This window comes from Panthera onca, chromosome B1 (genome assembly GCF_046562875.1).
Source record: "Panthera onca isolate mPanOnc1 chromosome B1, mPanOnc1 haplotype 2, whole genome shotgun sequence".
NCBI lineage: Eukaryota > Metazoa > Chordata > Mammalia > Carnivora > Felidae > Panthera > Panthera onca.
In genome coordinates this window covers 63739652-63762025 of record NC_138342.1, presented here as the reverse complement: position 1 = coordinate 63762025, position 22374 = coordinate 63739652, and the positions used below count along the sequence as shown (strand labels likewise).

General features: G+C 42.7%; 1 protein-coding gene across 1 annotated transcript in view; it reads right to left on the bottom strand.

Annotated features, from left to right (window-relative positions):
* The window catches only part of FRAS1 (Fraser extracellular matrix complex subunit 1), a 425053-nt gene that overhangs the window by 60134 nt on the left and 342545 nt on the right, over window positions 1-22374 (bottom strand). The window contains exons 44-53 of the mRNA XM_060654809.3: window positions 21662-21925; window positions 19262-19450; window positions 17711-17830; window positions 17258-17437; window positions 8640-8764; window positions 8221-8361; window positions 6136-6363; window positions 4002-4115; window positions 2221-2371; window positions 647-806 (exon numbers count right to left, since the gene is read on the bottom strand). Of these exons, the coding sequence (XP_060510792.3) occupies window positions 647-806; window positions 2221-2371; window positions 4002-4115; window positions 6136-6363; window positions 8221-8361; window positions 8640-8764; window positions 17258-17437; window positions 17711-17830; window positions 19262-19450; window positions 21662-21925 (1672 nt within the window). The remainder of the gene's footprint in view (window positions 1-646; window positions 807-2220; window positions 2372-4001; window positions 4116-6135; window positions 6364-8220; window positions 8362-8639; window positions 8765-17257; window positions 17438-17710; window positions 17831-19261; window positions 19451-21661; window positions 21926-22374) is intronic.

Below are 22374 nucleotides of genomic sequence, written 5' to 3'. Positions count from 1 at the left end.
ATATCTTTACCAAAATTGGTGCCTACTTGCCTCTCAACCACCCAACAGGCTATAAAAGCACCTTAAAAGAGTTACCTATATTAGGCTATGAATTTGTTCCAAAAGATATAGAATTCTATGAACACCAAAGGAACTAGGGGGAAAATACAAGCCCAAGAACAGAGAGAATGTAGGGGGAAGGCAAAGATGTTGTTATTATGAGCCAGTGATTACTTTCAGAACTTGAATGTGTATTTTGTTTCTTATCAGTTCGACTGTATTCTAAAACTTGAAGACAGAAGCAAAAATAATTGTAGGAGATGCAGTAAAGCACAGTGGTTAAGATCACTGGACTTTAACCCTGGTTTTACCACTTTTTAGCTATGTGACTTTGGGTAAACTAGTTAACCTCTTTCTGTCTTCATTGCCTTGTTCTCGTGGGGATAACAATAGCACTCACCTTACAACCGCAAGTAGTAAACAAGATGATGTATGTCAAGTGCCTGATACAAACAGTATTAAAAAAAATTGGTGATGTTATTTTTATTATTGTTATACCCACCACCAACATCATCAGATAACTAGAATTTATCCCCTGGTACTTCAATCTGATTTCCTCTGTTTGCCTGATATATTTCTCAAGAATGAACACCAATAACCCTTGTACCTGGTATATTTAAAACTGATGAGGGACCATTGAACATGGAACACATTGTCGCTGACCACATTGGGTTTACTGTCTTTCACCAGAAACTGAAAACTATCCATCATCTCATGGATCTTCTCCTCGTGCAACACATAACGGATCAATCCCAAGTTCACATCCTCTGTGAGAAGAAACACATGGTGAATTAACTGGGGAAGTAAAGGCAGTCTTGTAGATTCCACACTAATGTACCCAGTTTATTCTTCTAATGGGCTGCAGACAGAAATTAATGTCCTAAGAACAAAAAGGGATAGTAGTCTTAAAAATAAATGTGTCTTCCAGATTTTAAAATAAAATCCTATAGCTCTGTGTGACAAAAGAGGGTACTTAGGTACAGAGAGTACCTTATGTTGTTGTAAAATGAGAATCCCAGGGTCTTGGCAAAAAAAGGACTTTAATGAATCTCTCTGGAATGTTAAAGGCAAATCTGAGAGCTGACGGAGAAAAGTCTTTGATTCCATCCTCTGTATATACATGCTCATACTTACCCCTACTTCTTCCTAAATAAGGTTCTTTAGAAGGTACGTGCTATTAAGAAAAGCTGGGGTGTATTAAAACAGCTCATACATAAGGCACAGAAAACATGCTCTCTTCTGGGAAAGAACACAAGATTGAGAACAGGAAGAAAAGGGAAACATGGTGCCTGAGTTGTAAGGTGTAAGTTTTTGCAACGACTGCTTGAAGTAAGGTCCATTCTCAAAAGAAGTCTAGAAGAGTCTGACATACTTATAAGAAACTAAAATACAGAATGGTCCTTGATGTGATTCAAAATAGGAAAATACAGGGGCGCCTGGATGGCTTGGTCAGTTAAGCGTCCAACTTCGGCTCAGGTCATGATATCACGGTCCGTGAGTTCGAGCCCTGCGTCAGGCTCTGTGCTGACAGCTCAGAGCCTGGAGCCTGTTTCAGATTCTGTGTCTCCCTCTCTCTCTGCCCCTCCCCTGTTCATGCTCTGTCTCTCTCTGTCTCAAAAATAAATAAACGTAAAAAAAAAAATTTCAAAATAGGAAAATACTTCTGTTGAGCAACCTACCCGTGTTGATTTTAATTACTTTGCTGAAGACTTAAAAGACAATCCATGACCCTTAGAGGACAAAAATAAACCATACAGGATCACAGATATTTCATAAAGTATAGTGGTTGTTTTTAAAGAAAACCAAGTATGTTGTACCCCTGAAACTCATGTAACATTGTGTGTCGACTATGCTTCAATTTAAAAAAAAGGAAGAAGAACACCAATCAATATGTCATCTTTCTACTAAATCTTGCCAAAACCTAAAGCATTTGGGAGCTGAGGAAGCACAGTAAGGACAAAAAGAAAAAAAAAATTTTTTTTTGCCATAATTCAGAGTAATAGTAAAAGGAAATCAGGAAAAGTAAAATTCCAAAGCTGGATGGTTAGACACTAAAAGATCTGTTTGTTCACAAATAAGTTACATGGGGATAAGTAACTGGAAGTGGTTGTGAGAAAAGATCAGGGCGGTAGGGAGAGTTAGAACAGATTTATCCCATCTCGTGGGTCCCTGAGTCCCCACCCTGCGTGAAAGTAACAGTAGTTCTGCCAGGCTGGAGCCTGCTCTCCACGTAGCCATGCTTGGGGCCCGCTGTTATCTCATAGACAAGCTGCAGGTCCTCTGTGTCTGGGTCCATGGTCAGCAGTTCCTTCTTGGTGATCAGGTTGGTTGCCTGGAATAGAAACCCATTACATTTAATTCCTGAGGTGGGAATAAAGCCAGAACAAGACCCTCTGACTCAGAATTAATTCAGTTCAACAATGATTTACTGAGCGCATTTACTGCATGGAAAACTCTGTCAGGTTTGAAGAGGTATGAGGACAGCAACCATCCCAGCCTCTGTGCTTGAGGTGTTCACACTTTATTGGGAAAGAAAGGTTCATGAGCAAGGTAACTCTTGTGGCAAGAGCCATAATAGGAGATACAAAAAGAGTACTGTACACTTTTTGGGAGTGGAGAGATTAATTCCATCTGGACTGGAGGAGAGATTTGAGATGGTGGGAAAGGTTGGAACTTTGAAACAATGATAATATACAGGGAAGATGGCCACTTTATACCTTATAGGAGTCAATTATAATGCTTGAAATTGAGTAAGATAAATACCCAAATATTGCCCAAATACACTGGCTAAACTTTAATTCTCTCATTTATCAAATATTTAGTAAGAGAAAAGGTTTGGGAGAAAAAAGAGGGTATTCAACAGTATTAAATATTGTAGATCTAATTGAGTAAAGACATGTAAGTGACCTTTGGATTTGGCAAAATAAAGGTCATTGGTGACTTGATAAGAGTTATTGCAGTAGGATAAAAGTGGGAAGTAGAAAACCAATTGGAGAGTGTTGAGAAGAGAATGGGATGGTTCTGAATACGGGGAAAAAAATGAAATAGGGGATGAGAGGAGTTTGTACTAATTTGAAAAAATCCCAACCAGTTCAATAGAAAACTATAGCACAGCAGCTACATATACAGCAAACTAATTAGCTCCATGGAGATGAGAAAATCCACATCCTAGAGGGGATACCACACACAAAGAAAGGACTCAGTGCATATGCATTTAATGCTTGATATATAACCAGGTAAGAATTGTGGCATATCTTAAAAAGACCAAATTGGGATATAGGAGGAGAAAGGAATTTGTAAAGTAGAAGTCCTTTGAGGATACTCACCTACAAAATACTCACTTTCTTCTCATCAATGCTTCCTGAAACCCATCCTCCCCTTCTTCTAGTTAACAAACTTTTAGCTGAGCCAGCTAGAGACTATTTCCCAGCCACTTATGCAACAGATGGAGCCATATGACCAATTTCTTGCCAAAATAATATGAGTGCAAGTGATGTATTTAATTTCTGTATCACTTGTTTAAAATGAAGTTCCTTGCCCTCTACTTCTCTATTTTCCTCTTCCTATGGGCTGGAATATCAATGAATAGCTTAAGAGTTTTGGCTATGTTGTTAACAGCAACAACCCAGCGATGCAGAACAATAAGACAGAAGGAATCAGCATCTCTGAACGGTCACGTAGAGCCCTAGACTGCCCACTTACTTCCACTCTTCATGTGAGAAAAAAAAGAAAATAAATGTCTATCTTGTTCGAGCTTCTGTATTTTGGGGAGTCACTTTGTAAGAACATCTTAGACTATATACAATCTTAATGAAACTCATGGAGCTTGCCAATCTTAGAAAAATCAGCTCCCTTAGGGAGGGATAAACGTGAATGGAACTGGACTTCTATCCCCAAGTTGCTCTGAATAAGGACAGAGCCCCAGTTGGTTCATGTGAATGTGGCAGATGGAAAGGCCTTACCTTGCCATCCATGTACTCCAGCCACTGGAGCCCCAGGTTGGTAACAATTCTAGGGGTGCCATCATCTACTGGGAGGATGTCCACTTGGAACTGCTGAGGTGCTGCTGTCATAACCTGTGGGGGAAGCCAAAGGAAAAAAAGTCATGATTCACAGACGTTTGAAATATGTCAGGTCTGGGACCGACAGAGTTGCAACCCCTGAAATCTGATGGCACTTTAGCATGGGTGACTGAGCCAGTTTCCTGCTGCTTGCCCCCCTTGGCATGAGGCCCCCCTTGGCATGATGACTGAGAAAGTGGGGACAATATGACAAGGAAAGCAAGGAAAGTGGCACTTTCCTGCAATTCCACCTGCTAAGGAAGTTGACTTTCCCACACCCATGCATTCCTTAGCTGTGGTCAGTATTGCACTATTTTCCTTTCGATGACTCTTGTTAACATTTTCATGAGAGGTGGACTAAACTCATCATTAACAGGTTAATGTCAAAGTCCCCAGGTGTGATTCTGCCAGATGTGAAAAGACGTTTCATGGGACGATATTCTCTTCCTTTCTTTCCTTTTTTTTTGAGGGAGAACTGTCCATAGGGGGAAAGGGGCTGAGGAAATCAAGAATAAAAGCGTTTGTGGGAATAGTGAAAAGAAACTGGTCTATAATTTCACCGTCACACGGATACATGTCCACACACACACACTGCACGTACGTGGTCTGCTCTCAGAACCTCACTGTTCCTTAGAAAATAAGGCACACCAGCACACAGGGCAGCAAGCCACTGGCTTTTCAATCTTCTGCAACCATCCTAAATAATTTCCATTTCAAAAATAATACAGTCCCTCTGGAGACTACTATGACCTTTTGTGTTTATCAGAGAGGTAGCCTCTTGCTGATTCATCCTGAAATCTTTTTCTCTTCTCAAAGTCAAATTAAGTTGGGGAGCAGCTATGGTTTAGAAGAGAGAAAATAAAAGTGATGATCTGCCAGACAGTGACGCAGTGCAGACACTGAAATGGCAGGCAATCCCAAGAGGCGTCTCACCGGCACCTGGGCCAGCTGAGAATGACCTTCACACAGGCTGTCTCTAAAGGATGCAGGGGGATCCTTCTTCCAGGAAAGGAATCATGCCCATGCATCATCAGAGTAGGAAAGGATTCCGCAGGACTGAGAAGTTGACCCTTTTGTTATCCTGAAATACAGTCGGGTGTGATCATGCTGCTCAGTAGAACTGCTTCTGCGGAGTCAGACACAGATGCCTGACATGCAGCCGTGTCCTCGGGCCCACCTTCTATCAGAGTTGCAATTATTCCCAGGGGTTATGATACTGCTGGAAATCTGGCTGAGGAATAAAGGAGTGAGTAAGAACTGCAGGGAAGGTAGTGGAGAATGGAGAAATTCTCTTAGAGAAAAAGTTTGACAACTTTAGGACCTTAAGAGAAAAACACTGTTAACCTGTTCCACGAGCTGGTCCTAAAATGATGACAATGATGATGATACTATAGCCACAGTTTATTGAATGTTTCCTATGCTTCCTGTGTAAGGCACTGCGTTAAGTGCTTTACATATATCATAAAGGCAGATATCATCCCCATTTTACGGACAGGGAAGCTGAGGCTTAGGAAGGGTAAATGACTTACAAAGACATTTCAGCTAGTAAGTGAGAGAGCTAGAATTTTAATCAGTGTCTTTTGGACACTGATTAAAAGCCACACTCTTAACCAGGTTATTCTTTAGGAGATTGAGAAACTCTGGCTGACTGAGGAGGCACAGAAAAGAAAAAGACAATCTAGAATCATATGAGATTATTGAAAAACCGGATGAAAGGGGTCAATGGGTGGGAAAAAGGAAAAGGGAAATAATGACAGTCATAATAACAATAACTATCACCCTTTCTTGTGCATGCTATTTGCCAACAATATTATACACTTTCTGTGGATTACCTCCTTTGAGCCTTAGACTAACTGAAATTGTACCCATTTCACAGGTAAAAAGCTGAAGCTTAGAAAAGTTAAGTGATTTGCCCAAGGCCAATTAGTGACAATAAGAACATTGCTATTCTTGGCTTAAAAATGCCATGTTCTGCCTCTGGACAAACTCGGGCACACTTTGCTGTGTCTCCCTCCCCACTGTCTTTGCCCCTCACCTCTTTTCCTCCTTCCTCAATGATAAAGAAGGGGTTTGTCCCATCAGCCACAGTGAAGGTGAAGTGGTCTCTGAGGGAGTTGCTGCCATCATGGCTGTAGCTGACCCGGTTCTGGTAGATGTCTTCCATAGTGAAGGTGGAGGTGTGCCAGAAATGCTGCCCATTGGTGGTCCGCTCGATGGTGCCATGGCGTGGAGGCTGCACAATGGCGAACGTGACAGATTCGGCCTGTTGAGGGCATACAAAGCCAGGGGAGAAGAGAAGTTTGTAGCAGAAACCAGATTTGTGAGTGATGGCCAGCAGGTGGTCAAGGATACCTACACCTAAAGATGTTTATAAAATAAGGATTGCATTTGCCTTATAGGTGCCAAAAATAAAACTAAGGAGAGAAACTATATCGGTTACTACAATTGAACTTATGTTCTGGTGCCTTCTGGTGTCAGAAGAAGACTTTTAGATTTGTCTTTTAAGGGTCAAAGAGGAAAACCTGAATTTCTTAAAAAATTTTTTTTAATGTTTATTCATTTTTGAAAGAGAGAGAGAGTGAGTGAGCAAGCAGGGGAGGGGCAGAGAGAGAGGGAGACACAGAATCCAAAGCAGCTCCAGGCTCTGAGCTGTCAGCATGCAGCCTAATGCAGGGCTCGAACCCACAGACTGTGAAATCATGATCTGAGCCGAAGTTGTCCGCTTAACCAACTGAGCCACCCAGGCACCTCAAAAGCCTGAATTTTTAACCTCTGCCAAGATGATAGGAACTAGACTTTTAAAACCATTCATTTCCTTCCTAACCTTTTCTCCACTTTCCCAAAACTCCCATGTACAGAATCCCATATGCGACAGAACATAAGCTAATTTCCCCTGTCTAGTTGTGGCTTCTAGGGTGTCACATAGAAGAAAAAAGAAAGATGTAGAAAACTCTGTTCAAGACTTTCCAATGATTTCCCACCAACTTAGAATAAACGCGAAGGCCTGACTTGGGCCAATGAGGCCCTCTGTGGCCTAGTGCCGGGCTTCCTCTCTGGCCCCATTCCTCTTTTCTCCTGCTTGCTTACTGGGTTCTGGTTTCTTGGCTTCTTTGTTGTAACTCAAAGGTTCCAAGCACCTTGACTACAGGCCTTTGCACTTCTGGTTCTTCTTCCCAGAGAGTGATTCTTTCGGACAACTGCATACCTTGTTCTTCCACTTCATGATATCTCTGCTCAAATATCAGCTCCTCAGAGAAGACTCCCCTGGCCACTCTGTCTAAGATAACACACCCTTCAATCTTGATCTCCTTTGTCTTGCTTCATTTTTATTCATAGCACTTATCCTATCTGACATGATGTTTATACATTCTTTCTTGTCTGTTCCCTTAACCTAACGCTGAAACTTCCCAAGCCTGGAACTTTGTTTTGTTCACAGCCCTCTATTTAGCATCTAGAGCAAAGCCTGGCACTTACTAGGTAATCAATGTTTTTGAGAATAAATGAACGATTGAGGACTGGCACAGGGAAAGACACACAGAACTAATGAACAAATGCTATGGTACTCTTCTATGGGAGAGCTAAATCATGCCAGAATGTTAGATACTTTAACTTGAAAGCATCATGAGATTTAGAGTTTAGTCTCTATGTGCTCTGTTTTACTGAATAAAGCCTAGTTCTGTAAGGATGCTCAAATTTTACTAATCAGTTGTCATTCACAGAAGTCTGAATGAAGCAGGTAAAATGATAGGAAAAATGAATAGGTGTCCAAAACACTTGTTCACTCTAATGAGAAAAAATAAAAAAAAAAAAAAATGGGTAAAATGCCATCAATCTAATTTTCTATGAATCATGATTTAAAAAATCAGCATGTTAAAGGATTATTACATGTAATCAGGGGAGAGAGAGAATGTTATTTTGGATTTGAGAAAGTGTTTAAAAACAATTTGATCTCAAATATTATTAGTTTCTATTTTCCAGAAGGCCACAGTATCTTCTAGTTTTTAACCCTTCAAGGATGCCTGCATGAACCTTACCCTTCTGCCCTACTCTCAGGATGCATAGTCACAAAGCAACAGACCAGCCTCTCATTCAACCAGAGAACCAAGTGGAGTGCTCTTACCTCTGTGTCGGCATCCACTGCCTTGAGCTCAAACTCTGTGATGGTCTTCCTCACACCCTCCTGTACCCGCATCCCCGAGTTCTGTACAACAGGAAGTGAATCATCCACAGGGCGTATGGTGATATGGAAAGTCTGCGTCACCTAGATGGCAGAAAGTGCAGGTGGGACAACTGTCCTCAGCACCCACCCATGGAGAAGGTAGGTGCTTTTTCTACTTTTCCTTTCACCCATTCCCGGCATGACTGACTGATTTGGAATCCAGGGTGATTTCCCTTTGGCGAGAGCCCCAGGGCTGTCAGAAGCCGCCACTCACCTTGGGTGAGAGTACGGGAAGGTGAGGCTTGCATAGTTGCTTTGCATCAAGGAAGACTGTGCAGAATCAGTACCCATTCACTGAGGGAATAGAGTGCCTTGCCTACCTCGCTGACTCCATCTGAGAGTGTGAAGCTGAAGGCATCTGAATGTTTCTCAGTCTTACTGGAGTGGATATATTGAATGTTTCGTGAAGTCAAGTCAGCTTGAGTAAAGGAATTAATCTGGATACCTAGCAAAAGGGGAAGAGAGAACCAGAGAAAGGATGTCAAAATGCTAGCCATACTTCTCATACTAGAGAAATGCCATACTCTCATCACACAGAGTCCTTTGTATTTCTCTCATAGCATTTATATGCTTCTCTCTGAGACGCTGTGTTAGAGTTGTTTGTGTGTGTGTGTGTGTGTGTGTGTATACAACAGCACACGTTCTGTGGGAGCACATGTTAACTTAATTATCTAGTTTCTACTATGTGCTAAGCCAACAGCAGGTGCTCAATAATTGTTCCTCTCCTTTCTCTAGGGGTTCATGTATGCAGGTCAAATCTGTGAAAGGTAGAGCCATTGCCTTAGTCTCCAAACTCCTCTCTCTTAAGTTTTATATTCCCCTATAGCCTCAGAGTCCTTTCTGAAAACCTGCCCTAATTTTTAATATTGTGTCATGACTTAGCTTTTGAACACTGGAGTCACAGGGCTTGGCTACACATAGCCTTTTTTCTGTGATTAGTGAGCCTGGCATCCAAGATTTCATTGGATATTCTTCAAGGTCCCTTTCAACTCTCTGGTGTACGATTCTAGCTTCTCACATACCACTTTAGCCAGGCTGGCAGTTACAAAACTTACTGTATGACTTTGGGGTTTGAGCAATAATTCCATCTCAACTCTAAAATGACCTAAAAAGCCAGTATCCTTTAAGAACATGATATAGAGAAAACACGTTACAGTTTTTTCAGTCATTTTAAAACTCAAAACAAAACAAAAAAACCTAAAGTGATTTTAGATAACACCCATATCCCACAAATGAATAACATCTTATGTTTTTAAATGTCCGACAATATTTTATCAAAACAGCCCAGACTTCTTGCTCCTATCTTAGGGCTTTGGGCTTCCGTGGTTCATCCTCTGGTGTCAGCCAAGACTGAAACGAACCCATATCAAATGTAGTTTTAGTCCCTCAGCACAAATTCCCTCTTTCTGTTTCTGGGTGATGGGGTATTAATCCATTGAATCTGGTCTTTTGGTTTGGTCCTGAAATTCATTTGCTGTTTCCTGGAATTTGTTATTTGTCATTGTTAATCCTGGGGAAACCAGTTTGTCGTTTTAGCAAAAAAACCCAAAGAGATTCTACTTTGACTGTTTTACATGTAACTGTGGCATCAATATCACTGCTTTATCTTTAAAAAAGAAAAAAAAAATCAACCCACATGGTTTATACATTTACAACTCTCTTTATCATTTGAAATTTGTTACCTAGATACAACAGTCTCCTGGATACTGGGGCATTATTTTTCTGATGAGGAATTTTATATTTCTGTGCTTGCTACATCAGCTCTTGATAGGCAAAAAATATAGCCTCCTGTCTTATCGCTTTGTCTTGTGGCTCTGGACAGAAATCCATACCATTCTTTAAAAATTTAATAACTTCAGACTGGCTGCACTGAGAAATTTAAATCTTTTTCCCTGCTGTGAATCCATCCTCACAGCTCATGGGAAAATTCTTGTATGGATTCTTGCAATCAACTGGTCACCTAATTCACTGTTCCCTTTATATGAGTCTTTTATAGTCTAAGAGTGATGAAGAAAGGTGATAGATTTTTTCCTTCTTCTTGGAAAGAAAGGTTTGGAATTGATCTTTCCCATTTTTAACATTTCTTACTGAGAGGAAATTGACATATAATAAATTACACATATTTAAAGTATGCTTGGGCACTCCATGAAACTATCATCTCAATCAAAATAGTGAACATTTCCATCACCCCAAAAGTTTCTCAACTGACATTTTATAATCCCTCCGTTCTTCCCTTTCTCATGCCTTACCCTATCCCAAAGAAACAAATCAATTGTTTTCTGTAACTGTAGATTAGTTGGGTTTTCTCTATTTTTTTCATAATTAGAATCATAAGCTATGTATTATTTTATGCCTGCTTTTTTTCACTGGGCATAATTGTTTTGAGATTCATCCATATTGCAGCATGTACTAATAGTTTATTCTTTTTTATTGATGACTGGTATTCTATTGTATGGATTTATTACAGTTTGTTTCCCCATTCACCTGTTGATGGACATTTAGGTTATTTCTAGTTTTGTGCTATTGCAAATAAAGCTGTTATGATCATTTGTGCACAAGTCTTGGTATGGGCTTAAGTTTGTATTCTTCTTGGGTAAATCTCTAAGAGTGGAATGGTGGGAATGTTAGGTGCATGCTTAACTTTTTAGGAGACTGCCAAACTAAGTGGTAATTTTATATTTCCACTAGCAGTATATGACAGCTCTAGGCTTGATCTTAATGAGCCTTTCCCAAGTCGACCTAGCAAACACTGAGCACCTACTCCATGTGTAGAACACTGTTTCACACTTGCTTATATATATTCAGTTGTATCTTGTAACAATTCTGGGAGGTCAAGATTGGCATATTACCTCCATTTTTCTAGATTATGACACGAATAAAATTAGAAAAGCAATGTGATCTATCCAAGGTCACACAGCTAATAGGAGGGCATTGCTGGGGCTGGAGCTCAAGGTTGTCTAACTTTGAAGTTTATGCTCGCTAGGAGTACTTTTTGTACGACTCACCTAACCTTTTCAGGCTAGGTGAGGAGCCTTTTGAATTTTACCCTTATCCTTTAATTTTTTTTTTTCCAATATAAAAGTAACACGAGCCTATTAGAGAGAATGTGAAAAACACAGAAAAATAGTGAAAAATCACAAAAGCCACTCGGGAATATACCTCTGTAATATCACCACTGTAATATTTTTAATTCATTTTTTCTAGAATACTTTCTTGGCTATAACATTTGTCTTGTCCGATATCCCTAACTTAGTGCCAGAGGGTAACGTGCTGCATCTAGAACATAAACTTCAAGAGGACGAGGATTTTTGTTGTTTCTTCACTATTGGGCACCTACAATAGTGCCTGGCACACAACAGGTACTCAAAACGTGGTTGGTGAATGAATTCAGTTCATCCACTCTAATTCCTATCTAAGAGGTCCTACTGAGCACAGATTTTCAATCTTTATACCTGTAAGAAAAAATTCCAGCCTTTGTTAATTGGGCATTGGAAGACCTAAGCTACTCCCCATCAAGATGGTGTTTCCAATAACATATTGTCCCTACTGGCTGTCACAGCAGGTAGTTACTGTTTGAAATATCTTGAAGGCATTTAATCCCATTGAAGGTGTTTTCAGCTACCAACCCGCTGGCTAAACTATGTATCTGGCAGTATTACAGAGACCCACATTAACCCTGTCAGTTTTTCCAATTCCCCTGGAGGGCCAGCACATTAGAGAAAGTTCAGTCCAGGTCAGGGAAGCAGCGTGGGAATAAAGTATCTTTGAAGAAATTGCCTTCCCTTTGCCTCAGCCTTCCTGCTTTCTGCAGAGCTGTGGATAGCTCTGTGACACTGCCTGTGTCCTACCTCAGACTCAGGCTGCGGGGGACTCTCAGCTTCTCTACTTCAGATTTTCTTCAGAGCTTCCAGTCACGGAATGAATTGTATCCCCTTCCTTACCACCCCTCGCCCCCCAATTCATATGAAGTCCTAACCCTCAGTACCTCACAATGTGACCTTTTTTTGTAAATAGGATCATTGCAGATGGAAGTAGTTACAATACCATCATTAGAGTGGCCCTAATCCAATCTGATTAATGTGCTTATAAGAGGGGAAAGTTTGTCACAGACATACCCATACAAGGAGCATGCCCTGGGAGCACAAAGATGGCCATCTCTATAAGCTGAGGAGAGAGGACTGGGTCAGATTCTCCCTCACAGCCCTTGGAGGGAATCAACCTTGCTGACAGCATGATCTCAGACCTCCAGCTCCAGATCATGAGACTTTGTTAAGTCGCCCAGTCTGTGGTACTTTTTGACGGCAGTCTTAAGTGCACTAACATACCTCTGCTCTCGGGGAGAACCCAAACTAAAGCCATGGGTGCATCCTATTTTGGTTGGTGTCAGGATACTGAGAGAGGGTGAGAGAAAGAGGAAACCACTGAATACCTTTGCTAAAGCATCATCTCTGGGAAGTCTTTCCTGACTCACTACCACACCTCTCTTAGGTGGAACTCGCTGTGCGTTGGCTCTCACTGTCCCGTAATGTTGCTGTCACAGCTACTGAAACGCGTTTGCACATGTTTGTTTACACGTCTCCCACCTCCAAAACAAATTTCCTCCTGCAGCAGCTACTCAGTCAGTGTTTGGTGAACGTGAGAACCAGTGCTATGCTGGAGACTGCTGTACTCCTCCCTGACTTGAAAAGTACAAGCCCTCCCTGTTGGCTAAGCAATTGGATGCCCAGTTAGGGTCTACATTTCCCAGCCATCTCACAGCTTTGTCTGATTACTCTCTGGCCACTGGGATGTGATCAAAATTGATGTGTGTTCTTTCGGTAATATTCCTAAAATAGAAATGGATGTGGGCTCCCCTGGCCTTTGCCTCTTACTGCTGGCTGGGGAATGGCAACAGTTACAGTGGTCACCTCAGACCAGAGATGGAAGCCTCATATTGAGGATCATGGAGCCACTTTAGGCCATCTGGACCACCTGCCTCTGGATTTTTCTGTGAGAGAAAATGAATTTCTTGTGGAAGGCACTGCAATTTAGAGTCTTTTTGTTCCAGAGACTTAGCTTCTATCCTAATAACTCCTTACTCTGATTTCACAGGAAAACGAGGATCTTTAGGGTCCCTGACATGAGGGGATGGCCCCTCAACCTTGCAAAGGGCACACACGGGCAGGCCCATGTCTGTCTTCTACACAGTCTGTACAGGCATGTGGCTCCCTAGATCTCAGGGGACAAAAATAGGATCTCCACACCTGTCCTGTCTATCCAAAAAGAACAACTCACTGACCAAGACAGACAGTATGAGAATAAGTCCACTTCATAGTTAACCAGTGAAAGGATATCTGCAGGCACTGATGGAAACTGATAATTCCAAGAGGTATCAGTCCCAAAATAGCTCAGTGCCTGCACCACAAGACACTGGCCTAGGAGCTTGTTTCTCGTAAAGCACAGGCCAGCCCGCCCCAGCTCCTGGTAGACCCATCCTCACCCACTGAGGCAAAAAGGCAAGGTGCAGAGGCTTTTCTCGAAACTGAGCCAGCTGCCTTAAGAGAGGAATGTAAGATATCAACATGCATTTCCTCTGAAGGGACACCTTTTACATCTAAAGTATCAAATTCATAAAAATATTCTCTCTTAGGGCAGACAGGGAATGTGAGAATTCTGTCTAAATGCTACAGAAATGACTCAGAATGGGGTTGGAGATGTGGGAAGGGGCAGGGAAGCTCCGTTCCATTAGCAATGGGGAGGGGCCCCTAAGGGTAAAGGGGAAGGGGCTGGATCCTCGTATCTGGTCCACTGACAGTTTCTAGAAACAGGTGGATGGAGAAAAACTGGCGGGAGTGCGAGTCAAGTGGGTTAGGAAGCCAAGCCTGGTGGAAAAGGGAGGTGAAAGAAGTGTCCTGGGGAAAGGGAGCCCTCCCTCCTTTTGCGGAGGGTACTTTCCCAAGGGAGAAGTATGATCATTACGAGTCTTTCTCTAAGCAGCACTGGCTTGGTCTTGGCAACCAGAATTTAAGCCCAGGGAAGGCTGAGACTGTAAAACCAGAAAAGGAGTCACTGAAGCAGCCTCACACTGAACGCTTGATACAGCCCAGGGTCAGAGAAGAGCGGGGGCTGGGATTTACCATCAGGAAGGCAGCTCACAGTGCCTTGCATGAGGCTCAGTGCTTTTCAAGCTCTGTACGGTGTGGATGCAGCTGCCTAACACAACAGCCAAGAGTCTGCCCTTTCATCTTTGGAGAGATACAATCAGCAACCTGACAGAATTCTGGCAGAAGCAATTAGCTCATGAATTAGTTATCAAATATCTTTTGCAGCCGAGGTCTTAGGAGTGCTGATGTGCATTCTTCCCCCAGGAACTTTGGGACAAAAGGGTAAACCATTTGCTTCCATTTGCATTAGGGAATTTTTTTAATGTTTATTTATTTTTGAGAGAGAGAAAGAGAGAGAGAGAGAGAGAGAGAGAGAGAGAGAGAGAATGAATGAGCAGGCGAGAGGTAGAGAAAGGGAGACACAGAATCTAAAAGCAGGCTCCAGGCTCTGAGCGCTCAGCACAGAGCCTGATGCGGGGCTCAAACCCACGAACTGTGAGATCATGACTTGAGCTGAAGTTGGACACTTAACTGACTGAACCACCCAGGCACCCCTGCATTAGGGATTTTCGCCAATCTCCCCATCTTCCCCCATGCCCTCCCACCAAAGACTCAACACTTTCCCCTCCACCATCCCCATCACCACGGTGTGCCTTCCCCTCCCATCCTCTGACACACTACCTTCCATCTCTCACCATGGGTCCCCCTCTCATTATTCCTCTCATTCACCCTGCCCCAGCCACACTGGTCTTGCTGCCTTTGGAACCAGATGTGCCACGCTGATCCCAACTCAAGATGTTTACACTCACTGACCCCTCTGTCTTGAAAGCCTTTTCCTTATAACATCAGCATGGCTGGCTCCCTCACTCTCCTCAGACCTCTTCTCAAGTGTCATCTTATGTTAGGGAGTCCTTCTTCCCTTACCCCCTTTCTCCCTGCACCCTGGAACATTCTTATTTCTCCTTCTAATACTCATAACCATTGTAATAGGATGCATTTGCTTGTTTGTTTGCTTATGCTCTGACTTCCTGTATTTGAGAGTGAGTAGAATCACAGTGAGTACATCCTCTGTTTTGTCATTCCCCTGATTGAAAGAATGAAGGCTCTGTAACTTAAAATCCAAAGGAAACCAGTGAAGCTCTAAATCTTCTGCAAATGATCACTGCCTCTATGATGTACGAAATAAAGACACTTCTGCCTTTACATTGTTCAGCAAGCATCTTCAGTGCCTCACATCCATTCAGCCAATTTCTATAGGTTTCCACTCTGAAATTCCTCCCTCCCTTCTTCCTTCCCTCTCTCCCTCCCTCCCTTCCTTCCACCAACTGCTGTCTATTGAATATTTACTGGGTGCCAGGTATTATCGCTTACATCATTCCCACCTTCCTATACCCACCGCTGCCCGTCTGGGTGAAACCTCACTACCGACTATTGAGCCCAAATGTGAAACTTCCAACCCACTATCACTGCCTCCTTTTTCTTTCTTTCACTCATCTGTTAGACATTAGATGAATTTCGCTTTCCTAACCTGCTCAGAATTCTGTAGTAACTCTCCATCGCCTATTGAATTTAATAGGGATTACTTATCCCAGCTTTGAGGACCCTGCATAAAATCTCACTCTGCCCAAGAGCCGCATCTACTCCTGTTTTCAGAGTATATGCTTTAGCTAAACTGGGCCACTCATCATTTTTGGAATGTACCCCCATGCCATTCCCATCTCTGAAAATAACACAATTTCTGTTTGCCCAAAGTCTACCTTCTAAGGGCTCTTTTAAATGCCATCTCTGTGCACCTTCCTACCCAATGTAGCCTCTCCCATTTTTTTAAACATTTATTTATTCATTTTTGAGACAGACTGAACAGGGTTGTGGCAAAGAGAGAGGGAAAGAGAGAGAATCCCAAGCAGGCTCCACACTGTCAGTGCAGAGCCTGATGTGGGGCTTGAATCCATGAATCGTGAGACCATAACCTGAGCCAAAATCAAGAGTCAGATGCTTAACTGACTGAGCCACCCAGGTGCCCTCAGCCTCTCCCATTTTTGAGCTTCTATGACATAAGGTTTATACAACTCTTAAAATACCTGCCATATTCTTCTCTTATATATGGTTATATGCAGAGGTTTCTTATCTCATCCAATAGAGCACACTGGAGGGTGAGGATGCAATGTCCTGTACCGTTTTCTTAGAGAGTGAGGCTGGGATCTCCTATATCTATTTTTCTCTCCTCGGCAGCAGCTAAACTAGAATCTTGCTCTATACACATGCTCACTTGCTATTTCCTGAATTACCTTAAAATTTTTTTTTAAGTTTATTTATATTTGAGTGAGAGAGAGAGAAGGACAGAGCATGAGCAGGGGAGGGGCAGAAAGAGAGGGAGACACAGAATTCGAAGCAGGCTCCAGACTCCAACCTGTCAGCACAGACCCTGAGATGGGGTTCAAAGTCATGAACCGCGAGTTTGCAACCTCAGCCAGAGTCAGACACTTAACTGACTGAGCCATCCAGGCGTTCCTTTCCTGAATTACATTTCCTGGATTAAGCACAGTGCATCACACTGTGCCGGGTGCTCAGACTTTAGAAGAACAGAGTGCAGTGTTTGCCCTCAAGGAATTGACAATCTAGTTATGGAGACAAGATTGCTTACATAAAATTGCAATCGTTCATTCAGGTTTCAGCAAGAAATTATTGAGTATCTATTGCATGCCAAATGTAATGCAAGGCAGTATATAATGGTCAAAATTAGTAATGCAAAAAGTAAATACTAACAACGGCAGATTCTAGGCATACATGGCTTACCCCCAACGCTTACTAAATCCCAACTTTTGGTTTGATGAAGCAAGAGGCGATAGGCTTACCGGGTGATGCTGCATGCTCTAGATGGCCCAGTTCAGGTTTTCTAGTGATTCTATAGATCAGTTCTGCAGGCTTACTCTCCTGGTCCATGGCAGAGAGCTGCAGAGTAGTGATCTTCTTCACCGAGTTCTCATCCAAGACCAGCCCTTTGTTGGTGGTGACGACTGGTGGGGAGTTGTCTTCTGAAAATATCAGAAGTAGTAATTTGAAAGAGGATCCTTTCAGCTTCCTTTCTTCAATTCTGGGCCTAGTGCCCGGGAGTAAAATCAGAATAATCCTTAGGCCTGTCCCTCAGGGAGTGCACCAAGGATCAGCTTCACACAACAGAGGGGACAGTATTCCAGATTCCCATGTGGGCTGGGTAAAGGAAAGGCTCCAGCCTCAAGGTAAGCACAGTGTAGACTATATAACCCCAGAACTGCTGGAATATTTTTAGGAACCCAATGCCCCCTTACCCAAAACACTGATGGAAAATGACTGGCCGATCAATGTGTTGCCTTCTCCATCGACCACATCAAATTTAAAAGCAAAGCTCCCACCAGATTCTCCTTTCCCATGACTGTATTCTACCTGGCCTGTAAAAAAGGACAAGAAAATAAAGATTCGCTATTAGTGCTTTCTGCCCTTATTTCTGAAGCATGAGGTGGGAATCTGATTGGTATTCACACCAGCGAATCAATTAACACCTTCCTCACTTTGATATCGCTGTAGACATTTTAATCTAAAGTTTTCAGTTCCTCCCTTCCCCTCCCACTATTGACTTCCTCGTAATAAAAAACACTCTCATAATAAAATCATCCCAAGTAGGACTGCTTTATGGTTGAGGCTCAGCTTTTGTGAAAGATTCTAAGGAAGTCTCATGAGTAACCAGATTAACAAAATCGCCCACATGGAAAATGTGCAGCAATAGCACCCACATCATTGGTTATACATCCGTGTCACAGGGCAAGGGACACGGAGCCACAGCCCGTATTCCTGCCAGAGCTCATCAATCCCATTTCCCAGTGCAGCTTGAAGTCATTTTTGAAACAACACTGGATATAACCAATCAAAGAGTTAACAGATAAACTCTACATCGAAGTCAAAAGGATCGAAAGGGACAAGCTCAATATCTTACATTTTTGTTCAGGGACAGCCTCACTGCTAAGTACCTAGCAATGTAAATAGAACCAAACATCTGGGGAGAGGGGCCTGGTCTCATTTTTAAAAAGGAGACACTGAGGCAAGGATAACTAAGATATTACTATCCCTTTGTCTATTCCACCCCCTTTGGCAAAGTACAGACAGGTCCAGTGAGAATTTAGCTGCTACCCATTTTGAGTGTTAATGCATGGACAAGACTGTTATTTCCACTCCTGAGGACATATTTCCACCTCTAAATGGAATTGCACATCATCACATGACTTTGGATTTGGGTTACTTTTTTCCCCCATTACATAACTTTTTTTTTTCTTTTACCCCTGGAAGAATTGTACAGTAACTACGTAGCATTTAACACTTATGCTTTTACATTACATCAGCATTTCCTGGAGGAGGGATGAGCTATGTAATCTCCCCCAGGCAGCTCCGATTTATGCCCTTCCATTTTGCTTAGTTCATTAACTTGTGCTCTTTGGGGAGCTAAAAAAGAGATATAAATTGTTCACCTAAGGCAGGCATAATTTTCACCTTAATCCATCCCAATTCACTTCTTTTTCCTTTCTCCCTCTCACGCACACTTTTGAGCATCATAGCAAGTCAAAGTGATTTTTTTTTCCCTCCATAATCGCCCCAAATTTCATCATTGCTATGTCAAGGCATGAACACATTTTAGCCAAGAAGGATAGTTTTTTTTTTTTTAAACAAAAAATTGAGGAGACAAGAAAGCATAAATGGAACTATAACTCAGCTCTTATTCAAAACAAAGAGTGCAGTTTGCTGCCATAAGCTACCAGGCATTGAACTCCCATTTTACTACTGTGGGTGGCTCTGTAGAAGTCTGTACAGGCAGAAGTGAGGTAGCTGACCTTGGGTAATGTCAGCCTGGGTGAAACTCCGGATGGGGCCTTTAACGGAGATTTGCTCTCGGTTGTCATGCTTTACCATCTGCAGGCGCCCTGTCCCAGGATCTTCCTTCATGATGTACATCACCTGACGGTCATCTGAGTCAGTATCTGTCACTCTCAAGTGCTGTTCTGTGATGCGTGCCACAGACCCTGGGAGAGAATGGGAGAGGTTAGGTCACTGCCCATCATTGCCTTTGAATAGTATGTCAAGTGATTTGGGGAGGCTAGAGACTAAATTATCACATATTGCCTTGGTTTATGTACCAGGTGCTTGCTTGCCCTTCTTCGTCTCCAGATGCATACATTTTAATTTCCGTAAGTGAAACAGTCCCCACCTCCAGTTTGTTAATCATCACTCTCCCTATGCTCTCTCTACTCCTGTGACCTATCAGTTACTCCTCCCTCAATCTATGTTGTAACTCCCAGATCTATGATGAAACCTATTTGGACCTAACTTATTTGCTGTCTTTTTTTTTTTTTTTTTTTTTAGTGCTTAGGTATTTATTTTGAGAGAGAGAGACAGAGAGTGAGCAGTGGAGGGGCACACAGAGAGAGAAAGAGAGAGAATCCCAAGCAGGTGCTGCACTATCAGTATGGAGCCCGATGCAGGGCTCAAACTCATGAACTGTGAGATCATGATCTGAGCCAAAATCAAGAGTCTGATGCTTAGCCGACTAGCCACCCGGGTGTCCTAACGTATTTATTGTCTTCAGGATCACCAAATCATAAGAGACAGCTTCACATAAGCTTACAAATATATCTTGTTGCCATCTGAGACCAAATAGTTAAAATCCATGTTTATAAGGATTACAAATAGGGAGACCTGAGTGCTGGGCCTTGTAAGGCCGTGCAGGTGTTGGGGATGGAGGCAAGGCACTTGCCCCTTGCTTTCCTGTCCAGCCATTTTCTCACATTAAAAACAGTAAATTCTGGTATGCAGATCTTAGTCATTCTTGCATAACACATCCTGGTGTCTGGCTGGGCCCTGAGCATCCTGTGTGTTCTCGCTGGGTAATGCCAACAGTGCAAGGCCCAACCATTCTTTCCTCAGGCCATTCTCAGCAAGTGGCCCTGAGGGATGAAGTGGCATCCTCCTCTGGGACAAAGATCAGGCTTTCTTACTGTCACTACAAGGTGGGGTGGGGGGATGCCAGGCTCCGTGCTCCTCTTCTATAATGCATCCATTGCATGTGAAGGCACGCATATGGGCCTTCTGCGTCACCTCCACCAGACTTGGAGTGCAGAGGGAGACAAGTGCAGAGTGCAGACTTACCGATGGCAATGCTTCTGGTTATGCTGTGAGTAACAAAGCACTTTGTCTCTGACCGAGGAGCCTCAAGTGTTCTATCAGCACTCACGAAACGGTAACAGGCTAACTCACTAGCTTATAAATAGGGTAAAGTTAAATCTCAGACCTAATAATTGGGACTTTTGGGAATCTCCAGAGTTTCAAATACCATTATGCCATATAGTTTTCACTACAAAATACATGTGGGGCACCTGGGTGGCTCAGTTGGTTGAGAGCCTAACTGAGGCTCAGGTCATAATCTGGCGGTTCATGAGTTCAAGACTCACACTGGGCTCTCTGCTGTCAGTGCAGAGCCCGCTTCAGATGCTCTGCCCTGTCTCTCTGCCCCTCCCCATCTTGCATTCTCTCAAAATTAAATAGACATTATATACATATATGAGCAGTAGGAAAAAAAAAAAAAACCAGGACCCCAGGGTGATGCAGATGTTTTGTGGGCAAAAGGCCGACTCTCTAATTCAGTAACTCCCTACCGCAACTGACTTTGAGACTGACACGTGTCCCAGGTCCTTCAGTGCAGCTTATGTGTAGGCAAAATTGTGAAGTTAGACCCTAGGATACCATATCTAATGATTCTCAATTATTTTCATAATCTCTTTTGGTGTATGATAATTTTCCCAATTGCCCCCCATGCCTCCCCACCCACTTATTTTTTTTTTAAATGAGTATCTTGAGAATTCTGCTTGAGTTTTTTTATTGTTATTGTTGTTTTGTTTTTCTCTGTGGGATTGGTTGGGCAGTGGCCCTGTTCTAAGAAACCTGGTCCTATGAGTAGCTGGATAAATTAAGGTTTCTGAGGGTCTTGGAAGTACTATAAGTGCTTCTTAATCTTTTCTTGAATTCAAAGACAAAGGTATCTGGTCCAAAGAATTTAAGAGATCTACATTAGTCAATCATAACTCTTAGTGTCCTTAAAAGAATAGCTCTCCCCAGCTCCAGTCTCCCTGAGTTCTGAATGCCTACTTCACTATCCTCCCACAGAACAAACGTGCACACTGACAAGGAAGAAATAAGGACAGAGGGACCACAGCCACTCTCTTCCATTCCTGTGGTACCTGCTGAGAGTTGAAGGACTCGGTTTACAGCCAAGTGGGGGGCGCTGCTTGTAGGCAGCTCTATGTATATCTCCATCCTCCCTGTGTCCGTGTGGAGGCCATCCGTGAGGGAGAACCGGAACTCATCCACTGCCACACCGGGACCACCAGGCATGTACCCGACCAGTCCAGCCAGGATGTCCTGGTAGGTGAAGGAGGAGCCCTGAGCTAAAACCCTCCCGTTCTTCAGAGGCTCAGAAGCAGTTTGCCTCCAGAGCAGACGACCTGAGGAAAAAAGTAAAGAAAAACAAAGAAAAAGTGGTAGAATACATATGGCGCCAAAACTTGGCTTGGCTTTGTCAACTAGTATGAGCCTGGGTAAGATGTCAAGCACCTCAGAGGCTCTTGGTGTCACACACACATAAATGGCCAACAACTCAGAATTTTCTATTTAAGCACAGGGTGCTGCCCTGTGGCCTCATCTACAAATAAATATGATAAAATCCTCCTTTTCCTGTTTAAAAATGTCTTAAGGAGACACAATGGATGTGGTAATACAGTGGCTTAGAAGTCAAGTCTCCCTCCATGAATTCAAACTCACGCCACTATTTAAACCTTATTTTTCCCTTCTACAAAGTGAAAATAGCACTCGTCACTTGCTGCCTTCCTTCTGGGGCATCAGGGATGGGAGAAGGGACTGTGTTTTCAATTCCATTTAAATTCAGAAAGACACA